General features: G+C 34.0%; 1 protein-coding gene across 2 annotated transcripts in view; it reads right to left on the bottom strand.

Moving 5' to 3' along the window:
- The window catches only part of STAM2 (signal transducing adaptor molecule 2), a 42,822-nt gene that overhangs the window by 23,600 nt on the left and 5,112 nt on the right, over positions 1–14,110 (bottom strand). For both annotated transcript variants that reach the window (XM_010985624.3, XM_010985623.3), the window contains exons 2-6: positions 3,909–3,993; positions 2,890–2,965; positions 2,681–2,779; positions 1,730–1,876; positions 121–190 (exon numbers count right to left, since the gene is read on the bottom strand). In XM_010985624.3, the coding sequence (XP_010983926.1) occupies positions 121–190; positions 1,730–1,876; positions 2,681–2,779; positions 2,890–2,965; positions 3,909–3,993 (477 nt within the window). The remainder of the gene's footprint in view (positions 1–120; positions 191–1,729; positions 1,877–2,680; positions 2,780–2,889; positions 2,966–3,908; positions 3,994–14,110) is intronic.

The raw sequence follows: 14,110 nt of genomic DNA on the forward strand, positions 1-14,110 counted from the left end.
AGATTTATGGTAAAATACTATAAGTAAACCCAGTTTTATTATAATTTTTATTTCAATAAATTGTTCTGGCAAGGATGTTTTAAGCAACACTAAATTACCCATGCTTGATCCTTTCTTTACCTTTAGCTATGTCCTCATCTTCTTTGTTTTTGTTTGATGATGTACCATTCTTGGCAGCAGCTGAGACAGTCTGTAAATGTATGAATAAAGTGAACACAACTACCCTTTCAAAGCAAACACAAGCTTTGTAATTAATTGCACATGCTAATTAAAAAGAAATTGATATAACTAATGAGTTTCACTTAAAAGTAAAGGTCTTTATGATAATTTTAAGTAACTGTTTTCAAATACTAAAATAAAACATCAGAATTTTCAAGAAAACATTATAAACTCACAAAGGGCACAAACTGGCTTACATTTTGCATAAATCTTAGTATCTGACATAGAACTTAGCATACAGAAAGTACTTAAATATGAATCTTTCCTGACTGCACTTCCTGATCTCAGTGGTCCAAGGTTTCTTATTCAGTGAGAGGTGCTATACTGCTTCGGGTGGACACTCCCCAAGAAATAGCAGCAAGAAGCCATGATAATTACTGAAGAGAAGAGGAGGGAGGACGCAGACAACGGGTGCAGCTCTAGGAATACACATTAAGCCCCCTTCTGCTACTCTTTGTGTCTGAATGGTGGTGGCTCTTCAGGCACAGCAGAGGACTAAGGAAGGTCATGTTTAAATTTAAAGGCATGGAAGACAGAGGTGTCCAGGATTCTGAACCATCAACCATTTCTTTAACACAGATTTTTGAGAATGACCTGCAGAAAGGACAGAGCAGGAAAATGCTAGCTTTTTATTACTTATAAGATTTTCATCTCAAAATTCTACTTTGAACCCTGAGGCCTAGTAAGCTATAAAGGTTCTTTTTGTTTCTTCAGTCTATAGTCTAAATAAATATATATATATATATATATATATATATATATATATATATATACACACACACATATATACACATGTAGTATTCCTCTTAGTCTCTTCCCTTAGTCCATATCCTAACGTTAATTGGAAAACATGAGGCACTGAGAGCAAAACCCAAGATACAGTGTTTTTCTCCCACAGACTTAAACAACTTACTCTGTGACTCATTATCCCTGCCTCCACACTGTCCTACTAAAGCAATCCCCTCTGTCCCCAAAGAAATTTTATGTCTTATAGTTTCACTGTAAGTGGAATTGGTTCATGTCATTCTTCCCTTGATGACCTCTTACTCCTCTCTACGTACTGAAACACATTCCAGTCTAAAACTTCTACTCTTCATCATCCTGGTCTGTAGTTACCTCTCCCTCCTGGTTTCTAGGCTTTGTACCCCTCATCCATATTTGTCACTTATAATTTAGTTATTTTCACACATATTTAGCTACCTTTCAAATTGACTATAAATTTCTTGAACATAAGGGCTCTCTCACACATCTATGCCTTTTGCATGACTCTAGACTTACAGTAACATTAAACAGAGTATTTATGGCTGATTCACTTTTCAAAGTTCTCATTTGTAGAAGTAATTCACTCAACAATTACAATGTCTCCTAAATATAAGGCACTATGCTAGACAGACACTTGTAGAGTAGAGGTAGGTAATGATTATTAAGATAGACCATGCCCAACTTTTGCATAAGGTATATACCTTCAAAATACTATAAGGTCAACCATGAGTCTGAATGAATCTCTCACCTGAGAACTTGATGAAGGAAAAGTAATTCCTTCTTCTTTCATAGATTTAATAGTTGCAGATATTAGACTAAACTGAGGGTCCTTCTGAAATTCTTCTGACCACTCCACCATTAAAGATTTCAGTTTTTCACATACTTTAGGATGAGCCTTTTAAAGAAAAGGCAAAGAAAAAAAAATGGTCAAAATAAGTACCTGAATTATTTAACAAAGAGAATTATCACCAAAATTCTCTTTAATTATATGAACATCAACAAAAGTCCACCAATCCTTAGCCTAGATGAGCAGTTGATAAATGCCTATTTACATTTTAAAATATAGTTGTTTCTTGGAAAATTATCTCTTTTAAACATCAATTTTTACATCTTATGTAATGATAAATCTTTTACATTCAGAGGTTATTTCTTTTATGTTTTCTTAATATTCTCAATATTAGATTAAGCTTGTTATATCAACCAAACTAAAATTCCGAGATTTTGCCACTAATAGCATAAGAATAGTGCTTCAGAGCTTCTATCACAAACAAATCAATAACCACAACCCTATCATGAAGACCCTCCCCACCCTGCTCTAAAATAAAGGCCCTCTTTGCTCATCATCTCTAATGGGAGTCAGGACAGAATGGTGGTCAGTTTGGACTCTGGAGTCACAGAAATCTGGATCTGAACCTCAGCTATGCCACTTGTAGTAGCTGTGTAACCTTGGACAAGTTATGTAACTTCTCTCTAAGCCTCAGTTTCTGCATCTATAAAATAGGAATGACAAGTCGATCTACTTCTAAGGGTTGTTAAGAGCATTAGACAAGATAGCATATATAAAATGCTTAAAGCAGTGACTGCTTATTAACCCTCAGTAAAGATTAGCTATTATCACTTATATATGCTATGTATAATTAAAATAACACAGTATATGTATTTTTTAATGACTTAAATTTCTTCTCTTTTAAAAATTTACCTTATTTTTTATCACAGCACGTACTTCTGTTGCAAAATCACGGGAACATACTTCTAAATGAAATACCTTTCCACAGTTTGCCACACAAGCTCCAAGAAGCTATTAATTAAAATAAAAATCAATATACAAATGTTGAGATATTATCTTACTTTACTGAAACAAATACACATTTAAAATTTGAACCAAATAATAATGGGACTTTCACTTACAGTTAACGCCTGTAGAGCAACATGAGGAACCTTATGATTTACCCTTTTCATTATGGCTTTAAGGCAATCTTTTGCTCTAAAGAAAAAAATGAAGAAGGTTAAATATTTATTCAGAATTTCAAGTCAAGCCTTAAAAAGATAAGGTATTCTACTACTGAATACTTTAAATTTAAGAGTAAAATCCTGCAAACTTCACTTCATTAGGGGAATAAATCTATAAAATGATCTTACACAGTCTTTTGCTCACAGACATGTAGAACTTTAAAAAAGCAAACAAAATAACAACAACAGCAACAAAAAAAAACTTGTTGTAAAGGTTGTAAATTCCCAAATCAAGAGCCAAACAATTTCAAAAAAGATCAGTCAACCCAAGAGAACAGTATCATATAAATTACCTTTTCATTTCTTCAAGCTAGACTTAGCTTTCAGACAGCAAATTCTTATCTTGGGGAAAAAGAAACTAGCAAGATATATACTCTTAAAACATTTAAGTATAAAAATGCATGAATGCACTTTGAAAGGCTGTTATGTTAAAACAAATGCTTTCATCAGCCTTCTAAACTTCTGGAGTATAATTAATTTAGCTTGATTGTCCCATTCTATCCCCAAAGCACCCTATTTATATTCACTTTCTTCGTTATGATGTTATTACATTTACCTATTCATTATTGAAAGGTCTTTTCAGTATATTATGTATTATATTATTATATTTATCTACTTCATTATTAAACATGTCTAAGTCATAAGGGAATTCCCTAAATAATTAAGTCTATTCATTGTTAACACATGTCCCTATTATAGCAAAGCTTTAAGTATGCATGTTAACATTTCAAGTTTTCAGTTAATTTTTTTCCATTTGTTTTTTAGGATAGGGTTATTTACATAAATCTAGCCACCAGCATATCTTCACTCCAAAAGGAAATAGTAAAAATCCCATTTTTCTTTCAAAGTTACATCAGGAAAAGAGCCACAGATTATCAGGCTCCTAGACATTCACTAGGCATGACTGGGCATCTTACCCATTAGGAGTGCTTCCAACTTTGTCACATATGTCCATAATGAGACTCCAGTCTTCTGTAGTGTTGTACTCATTTGTGGCCTTTTCTGTAAGAGACAATCATACACAAAAATTAGCATGTCTTACATAAGAATAAATACCAAGAAAGACATAAAACCAGCAAAAGAAATGCAACCAGTTACACACAGGAGAACTCCTATAAGACTTAGCTGACTTCTTGGCAGAAACTCTGCAGGCCAGAAGAATGTGGTACAATATTTTCAAAGTGATGAAAGGAAAAAAACCTGCAAACAAGAATAATCTACCCAGCAAAGGTATCACTCAGATTTGAAGGAAAAAATACTTTCACAAACAAGCAAAAATAAAAGAGCTCTGCACCACTAAAGTAGCTTTATAAGAAATGTTAAAGGGACTTCTCTAAGCAGAAAAGGCCACAACTAGAAATATGAAAATTATGAAAGGAGAAACCTTACTGGTAAAGGCAGACATACAAAATAGATAGAAGATTAACTACTTATAAAGGCAGTAGGAAGGTTAAAAGACAAAAGTAGTAAATTCATCTATACCTACAAGAGTAACTAAGGGATACAAAAAAAAAACATTGTAAAATATGACATAAAAAATTAAACGTGTGTAGGGAAGTGCAGAGTGGTTAGAATGTTTTCGAACTTGAGAAATCATCAGCTTAAAATAACCATGTGTGTGTGTGTGTGTGTGTGTGTGTGTGTGTGTGTGTATATATATGTGCTGTTTTTTATAAACCTCATTCTAACCACAAACCAGAAACCTACAATAGATACACATACCAAAAAGAGAAAGGAATCCAAATATAACACTAAAGATGGTCATCAAATCATAAAGGAAGAGAGCAAGAGAAAAAGGAACAAAAAACTACAGTAACAACCAGAAACAATTCACAAAATAGCAGTAAGTACATACCTATCAATAATTAAACATAAAGGGACTAAATGCCCCAATCAAAAGACATAGGGTGGCAGAATAAAAAAATAAGACTCATTTATATGCTGCATACAAGCAACTCACTTCAGGTCCAAAGAGACACACAGACTGAAAGTGAGGGGTGGAAAAAGGTATTCCGTGCAAATAGAGACAAAAAGAAAACTAGGATAGTGATACTCAGACAAAATAGACTTTAAAACAAAGACTGTAACGAGACAAAAAAGGACATTGCTTAATGATAGAGGGATCAATCCAACAAGAAGATACAACAATTGTTAAAGTATACACACAACATACAAGCACTTAAATACATAAAGCAAATATTAACAAACACAAAGGGAGAAACTGACAGTAATATAATAATAGTAAAGAACTTTATCACCCCACTTACATCAATGGACAGATCATCCAGACAGAAAATCAATAAAGGAACTGGCCTAAATGACATAGTAGAGCAGATGGAATAGATATATAGAGAACATTTCATCCAAAAACAGCAGAATACACATTCTTTTCAAGTGCACATGGAACATTCTCCAGGAGAGATCACATGCTAGGGCATCGAACAACTCTCAGTCAGTTTAAGAAGAATGAAATCATACAAGTATCTTCTGTGACCACAATGGCATGAGACTAAAAATTAAGTACAAGACAAAAAAAAAAAAAAAGCAAAGAACACAAATTCAAAATCCATTTGCAATAAAAAGGCTCAATAAAGTGGGTATAGAGGAGACATACCTCAATGTAATAAAGGCCATATGTGACAAACCCAGAGCAAACATTATACTCAAAGATGCCCACTCTTGTCACTTTCATTGAACACAGTACTGGAAGTCCTACCCACAGCAATCAGACAAGAAAAAGAAATAAAAGGAATCCAAACTGGAAAGGAAGAAGTAAGACTGTCACTTTTTGCACACAGCATATTATTTGTTATATTTCTATACACTAACAGCAAACTATCAGGAAGAGAAATTAAGAAAAGAATGCCATTTACAACTGCATCAAAAGGAATAAAAATCCTAGGAATAAATTAGGCCAAGGAGGTAGAAGATTTGTATTGAGAAAATTGTAAGACACTGATGAGAGAAACTGAAGATAACACAAATAGAAAGATATCCCATGCTCTTGGGTTAGAAAAATTAATATTGTTAATTTAAAAATTTAAAAGGTAAATTTTTAAAAAGCATGATCAAACTATAATGACTTAATTATGTAACATTCTTACTCTAACTTTTACAATTTCAGTATCAAGAGAGAAAATACAATTTTTCTTTACTAGTATAGATGGGTAACGATATAAAAATGATTACTTTAAAAACATTTTATGTCTTTTCCCCTTTTAATAAATATATCCTATAATTTCAAATACAGCCGAACCTAAGTACTAAATACATATAAGCTTATCACTGTGATACACAGGAAGAATGGTAGGAATCTAAAGTAGTGTTTGTTTGTTTTTTTAAGGCAAGGAATAATAAAAAGCCAAAAAATAAACAGGCTTTTGCAAACATACTTTGCAAGTAGGAAAAGAAAAATACCAAATCTAGTTGACCTCAATTAAACGCTGTAATACACCTTCAAAAACCATGCAAATTGCCTAACACAATTTAAAGATAAAAGGCAATTATTATGAAATGTGTGATGAAATGACAAGTCAGAGTTTTTAGAAAAGTAATGTATTTTTGCCTATCATAAGTTCTAAACTCAAGCACTAAGCTATGTAGGTGGAAACATATCCACTCAGTCCAGCTTCTTCCCTTGTACAAAAATGACTAATTCTTCTATAGGGAAACTCAGACTAGGCTGTATTTTTCAGAGATTTAAAATGTATAACTATTTCTCAATTACATAGCTAATAATTCCAGTGAATTCAAAAGTACAGAAATAAAAAAAAAAGAGAAAAAAATCTTCTAATTCTACAAACCTCTTGGAAAACTATGATGCATATTTTTCCAGACTTTCTTCTATACATGTATATGAAAAAAAATCTTGTTTTATTTAGTTTTAAACGTATTTTTATTAAGATTATAAGTATGAGGTGTCCAAAGAAAGCACCGCAAAAATGATAACCACTTCCCTGCCAAGTTATGAACAAGTTGAGAATACAAAGAGTAAAATATACTGTCTTTACTAATAGAAGCTCTAGATGTGCTGGACAAATGGGCTTGCAAATAGTTAACCCCAGAGGTGGACCTGCATTAGCATTAAGACCTCTCCCTGCAGGGGCTCACCCCTGCACAACTTATTCCATGGAGAAGTAGATAAGAAATCACTCAATGGTGTGGAAAGACTAGCTAGCTCCTACATTGACAAAAGGCATCAGTAGGGCCAATTACTTCCAAATTTATCAATCAGATAAGTCCTTACACCAGGGATAGAATGAATAAAGATGCAGGCACAGACTTGGGTGACACTAATAGAACTCCCTGCTCAGGAAAGAAATCTCAGAGGTAGAGAAAAAGTACTTTCCAATAATACTATGATCATACTAAGTGTATTCTTTCCTAACCTGTATTTCCATTTATCCTAATGTGGAAATAAATATATGCTCCAGGTTCATAAATATGTATCTATACCAACTTTTTAAGTAGTTGCATGATATACCACTATATACAGAGTGGCCACAAAGTGCGTATATGAGCTCGTGAGATGTTATCAGCAAATTGTAGTTTTACATCCATCAAGTACTCAGCCTCTCTTCTTTGTTACACTTACTGGTATCATTCATATTGACGTCCCACAAAGAATAAATACAAAATAATTAGAAGAGGTCAGGATTTCATGCATAGGCCTTTCTGTTAGATGTGTCACAGTATAAGCACTTAATTTTGTCTATTCTCTGTCTCTGCCAATGCTACCCTCCTTTCCCCCAACCCTCAGAAGGAACTTAGGCTCCTTATGGCAGAAATTGGGGGGGGGGGGGTTATTTTGTTCACTATTATTTCCAGTATAGAAGTCAGTTTTAGGTATACATAACAGATGCTGAGTAAATATTTGTTCAATGAATGAATGAATGATGTTGGTTGCTACTTCATACCCTGTTACCCTAGTACAATGGCTGTAAGATGGGAAACAATAGCAGAGCTTCTGAGTATTAGAACTCTAACAGCTTTTATGATGCTTAATATGGCCCTAAGAAGTCTGTGCAAACTTTTGGAGCAGCCAAAAACTTCACCGCTGAGCGGATGAATATCCAAGGGGCTGCAGAGGATCAAACTTCAATAGCAACACCATGTGGCAACAAAAGGCAATAGCACTCAGGAGCTTAAGAGGGAGGTTCTAGTTCTCTGCTTGTTTACTAAAGAGGAATGACAATACCTCTGGGAGTCTCAACAGTGAGGCAGGGTAAGTGGGGAAGGGACTGCCTCAAGAGGGAAGCAAAGGTCTTCCTGTACAGTGATACATAGATGACTAACTTTATACCTTGAGTCTGAAGAGCAAATCACACATATTACATATGACTTGCCAGTTTCATGCTCAACTTTTCTCTCTGCTTATGATGGGGTTTTGTTTTTGTTGTATAGGCTGATCACTCTTTTTTTAATATCATTTTGTACTGTTTTAACTACCTGAGATTAAATATTCACCCATATATTTTTCTACATATAGTTTTTATTTTATAGGTATATCTTTAGTGTTTTTGGAATTTCATTTGGCACATGGTGTGAGTGAGGGATAGAAAAGTATTTTTACAGATTATCTGCAGTAGTTCCAATATCTAAGAATCTATCCTTTCCTCTTTGATCTGAGAAGCCAGTATCATCAATTACCAAATTTTGTCAGTACACATGTGTATGAGTACGAACACATACACCCAAAATCACTCACCTCTGCCCCTGTAAGGTGCAACTGAGTCTGATTTTGGACCATCTGATAACCTACCTATTCCTACTAGAACTCAACTTTTAACGGTTATTTTTTCAATTTTGGCCATGTGTTACATAATTAAATGTGAAGCCTATTCAATATTCCTGAAAACCCTTCCAACCATTTCAAAAGTATCTAGACAGAATTTTTTTACCTGATCTAATTTTCACAGAAAATGGAAAAGTCCTGATTTAAGTACTCTATCCAGCATAGTTTACTTTCTACAAATAAAGGACTCACAATTACTCTTTTTAAAAAGTGTAAAATCTAAAGACTTTATAATGGCCTGCCAAAAAGGATTTCATTTTTCAGGAGAACTATATAACAGTTAAATTATGTACTTGAGTGTTTTAAACTCCTGGAAAATTTTTAAATATTATAATTAAGGAACTACTCTTTTATAGCATGTCACTTTGCCCAGTGTTGGGGCCATATCTCACATTATCCTGTGTCAAATGCATAGAGGGGGAGAGAGTTAAAAGAGCCACCTGGGGCCTAAGTGCTAAATTTCCAGGGTTTTGGTGGGTGTAAGTCATAACATTTCATCACCAGGTTTTGATTACTGTATATAAAGACCCTCAAATATACAATGAAATACTTCAGAAAGATTCTAACAATATCATAAAGAATCAGTCCATAAATACCTATAAGGAACAAAAAGACTCACCCTCTACATAGTCCATTATGTTCAACACATAGCACTAAAAAGAATTCAAGTCTACTCATAAAACTTTTAATAAAATAGGCTCCATCAGTAATTTTTAAAAATTATATAAAACAAGAATGCCAAAAAGAGATCTTTAAAGTTCCTCCTACTCCATTTGGAAATAAAAACTCATGACTGGTCAGTTTTCAACCATGACAGAGTATCTGGTACCAAATTTGCTAACCTATCAAAAACAAGTATAAAACAAGCCAAAATATACAAGGCAACTGTGATCAGGAAATAACAAGCAGTGCACACTTCATGATGCCCCAGTATTCTGCCTGGAAAATTTCCTGTCCCAACACAAGGGGGACTAGCCCAAATAAAGAAGCTGGGCAACAGAGATCAGATTTCTGAGCACAAGGATTTACCGTGGGTCCTTGCTGGTCAAGGGCTGTGCTATACACACCCCTCACCTCCACCTACAAACATACATACACAGAGGGTGAAGCTCTATGAGGTCTAACAGATCACCTAGGATGATAAGGACAGAGCCCTGATCCAATAGGATTAGCTTCCTTATAAGAAGAGACATCTGAGAGCTTGCTATCTTTCCTCACACGCACAAAAATGAAGTCATGTGAGGACACAGTAAGAAGGCAGCCATCCGCAACCCAAGGGGAGAGCCCTCACCAGACACCAACACTGCTAGGACCTTTATCTTGGACTTCCAGTCGCCAGATCTGTGCAAAAACAAATTTCTGCTGCTTAGCTACCTAATCTATGGTATTGTTCTACAGCAGACCAGGCAGACTAATACTCCACCCAACTAGAGTGAAGAGAACATTTAGACATTCAGTTGAAACCCCACAAAAGGCTACTACACATAGGAGTAAAGGCACTGTACAACTTAGTACAATATTAAAATAGGCCTACCTCACAAAGAAAATCAACACTGACAAAAAACTAAAAGATCCTCCAATAATAAAATTACCTCACAGGACAAAACCAAACACTCTTTAAAGGAAGACAACATAATCTAGCCTCTTTAAAAATAATAACTACAATGACCAGTATTATATAAAAAAATCACTAACTATGCAAAAAAGTGTCCCACATTCAAGATAAAAGTAATCAATAAAAGACAGCATAATCCAAATATGAGAATTAGCCAAAAAAAAAAGTACTTGAACGCTGGTATCAGATATTTTTCAAGAACTTAAAGCAAAAGATGGTCATAATAAGTAAGTAGATGGTGAGTCCTCAGCAGAGAAATGGAAACCATAAAAATGGAATATCCAGAACTGAAACATACAACATCTCAACTAAAGCACTTCACTAGATGGGATTAAAGGAGATTGAAGATTACAGTAAAAGAATTAGTGAACATAACAAAAAGTCAATAAAAGTTATCAACTTTGAAGAAAGGAGGAAAAAAGATTTAAGAAAACTGAACAGAGTCTCAATATATTAGTTTTTTAAAACTTGCTATGTAACAAATTACTGCAAACTGGTGGTTCAAAACACCATCCATTATTAGCTTACAGTTCTACAGTTCAAAATCTAAGCATGCTTAAAAAAAAATTTAAGCATGCTTGGCTGGGTTCTATGCTCAGGGTATCACAGGCTTGTTCGGGGGGAACTGGTGTTATTTAACACATGGTAACTAAATTCATGCATACTGGAATTATGTAAAGTGAATACTGTACGTTAAAGTAGAGTTTAAATATTTCCTCAGATGTGTACAAAACTACCAAAAACTAGAAATAATTTAGGACAATATACTCAGAGTGCTCTCTGAATACAATGTATTTGTATTAGACCAAATGTAATGCCTAATCACATGGAAATAACAATCACAATACATATATAATTAGGACTATAACAGAAGGCAATATAAAATATTATTATATTTAGGATACTATATAATCTCTTGGGACATGACTAAAGTAATGCTTAGATCTTAAAATAAAAACTGCTTTCTATGTATTAATTTTAAAAAAACAATTACTTATATACCTTAAAATTATAGAGGAAAACTGGCAAAAAAAATTTTTAAAGCAGAAATAAACTAGAAAATGGAAAGCAAATAAGTAAGAAGAATTCATTTTGATATCTAACAGAAAATCACAGGTGACAGCTTTTACTGAAGTTATAAAAATGTTGTTTCTTTGTACCGGTTCATTATAAACTAAATAATTATTTGAAAACACAGAACAACAATTTTTCTAGTTTATAAATCATACATGTTTACACTATTAAAATAATAGATATTTGCTATTAAATTCTAGACCACAGAATTCTTGTGTAATTAAATTTAGATTAAAATATTTAAATGCCCAATACCTCAAATTGCTTCTCTGACTCCAATGACAACAACCATACTTAACATTTTAGAGTACTTGGGTTTAACATACATTTTCTTTTAATCCTCCTCCTCATTTAATTTTTCAATTTGTTTGGGTAAAATTCTTATTGATGTAAATCTTCAGTTTACTCTGGGGAAAGCAGTAATATGAATTCTACTTTAATATACTGCTTGTTATCTCCTAAAATGAAAAGCTACTTAGAGCTCTCAGTAATGAATGATGGATAATAATTCAATTAAAAAAGACAATAATAAGAGTCTCAAAGCATTTTATATATGCTAAACTACCTCCACTGAATCCAATGAAGATTCCTTATTTTATAGATGAAGTAACTGAGACACAGAAAAGTGAAGAGCACAAGATCATATAGCTAGGAAGTAGTAAAATCCTAGGGATTTCAATTTAGGCAGTCTGGCTCAGGGTGTATTTTCTATTAAATTGTCTCTTGATGCAATTTTTGTTCAAAACTGCTAAGTTAACTCTTCCCAACAAATGAGTTTTCAGTTTCTCTATGTATGAACATTTTTAAACATACTGAATAGGACAAATGCAAGATCAACTCTTGTTTGTTTATAAGGTAAGAATCAGAAAGAAAGCGATGTTTAACTCCATTTACTACATCATCTAATAATGCAATACACATATTTAAGAGTTTTTTGCTCTGGTGGAATACAGAAGAGTGACTGCCACTTTTTTTTCATTTCACATGTCTCCACTAACATTTGTGGGGGGACTAGGAAGAGCTGAGAGTTGGGCAGATAGGAAGAAGGAAAAACAAACAAATCAAAGAATCAAAGTCATCTTTTGCTGCCTTTTAGTATTGTAAATCATCCATTAAAAAGGTAAAAGGTCTAAGGCCAGCCTTCAAACTCCCAGAAGTTCATTTTCTTCTTGGCTTAAGATGCCCTCTATATTCCTGTTAGTTGAGAGCCACATCCGCTCCCAACTTCAAAAAAAAGGGCATGCTCATTTCTACAAACATCCTTACATTAATGAACAGGGCAGAAGTATAAACATAGTAAGTAGTTTCTATTTTAATATCCCTACCTGGAAGCTTCACGGGCAAGACACTTACTAATACTGGGGAAAAGGAAAAGGAAAAATGAGTCTCCAAAGTAGCCACTAACATGCCAAAATATCACAGATGAAGAATCAAAATCAGTCAGGTTGGGCAGGTGATCACACGACCCCTGCAGACTGAGGAAATCATTATGCACATGTGGAGTACACCCATCACCCATTAAACACTGAAGAACCACCTTCTCTACTCTCAACTCTGAAATGTACATACTAGCTTAAGGTCGCTAGGTAGCCCACTTCAGCTCTGACTCAAATCTGAATCCATGTTCTTTTTCTCATCTGTAAAATGGAGATTAAAATGGCTGTCATACTTGAGTGAGGAGTTGTGAAAATTAATATGAAAGAAAAGAAATCAAGCTAATACAAAAGAAAATTATCAAACCACAAAAAAGGAAAAATGAAAAAGGAACAAAGGAGAAATACAAGATCAACTGGAAAACAAAGTTTAAGATGGCAATAAATCCACATCTCTCAATAATTACAATAAATGTCAATGGACTGAATGCTCCAATCAAAAGACACAGAGTGGCAGACTGGACAGTAAAACAAGAGCCTACAATGTGATGCCTACAAGAGACCTACTTTAGGGTGAAGGCCATACATAGACTGAAAGTAAGAGAATGGAAAAACTGCCATCTATCAGTAAAGTTTTGGGCAAGTCAAAAGTTATATGTGGATTTTCAACCGCGCAGGGGGTGGGCACTTCAACCCCCAAGTTGTTCAAGAATCAACTATATAACCTAAGTAAGCTTAGAGCTAAATGTTATTATGAGGAAATAAAAAAGTCTATTATTATCTATCAACATCATGTTTATATGAAGAAAAAATATAAACTATGTCTTTTCTCAAATCCTAAAAGAAATTCCCTTTTATGATTTTACTAATCTGATAATAAACCTACATGAAAGAACAAAGACCCAAAACAGCTAAAACTATCAAAATGGAGAAAAACAAGACAGGGGAGCTCGCCCTACCGCCTATAAGATAGGCCACTGACGTCAAGAGTGTGGTGTGCAGGACAGATGAAGAGAACAGGGCAGAAGAACAGAAAACACAGACACAGGCCTTGTACAAGGAAAGGTATTTACCACATGAAGGAGAAAGTGCTGCAAACTAGTGGCGGAAGGATAGACAATTCAATAAATGGTGATTAGACAATTGACTATCCAATCAAATCCCTCCTTAGACCCACACAAAGACCAGAGCCAGGTGGATTAAAGACCTAACTGTGAAAATCAACACTTTAATAAAACTTTCAGAAGACATGACAAGATCCTT

This window comes from Camelus dromedarius, chromosome 4 (assembly GCF_036321535.1).
Source record: "Camelus dromedarius isolate mCamDro1 chromosome 4, mCamDro1.pat, whole genome shotgun sequence".
Taxonomy (NCBI): domain Eukaryota; kingdom Metazoa; phylum Chordata; class Mammalia; order Artiodactyla; family Camelidae; genus Camelus; species Camelus dromedarius.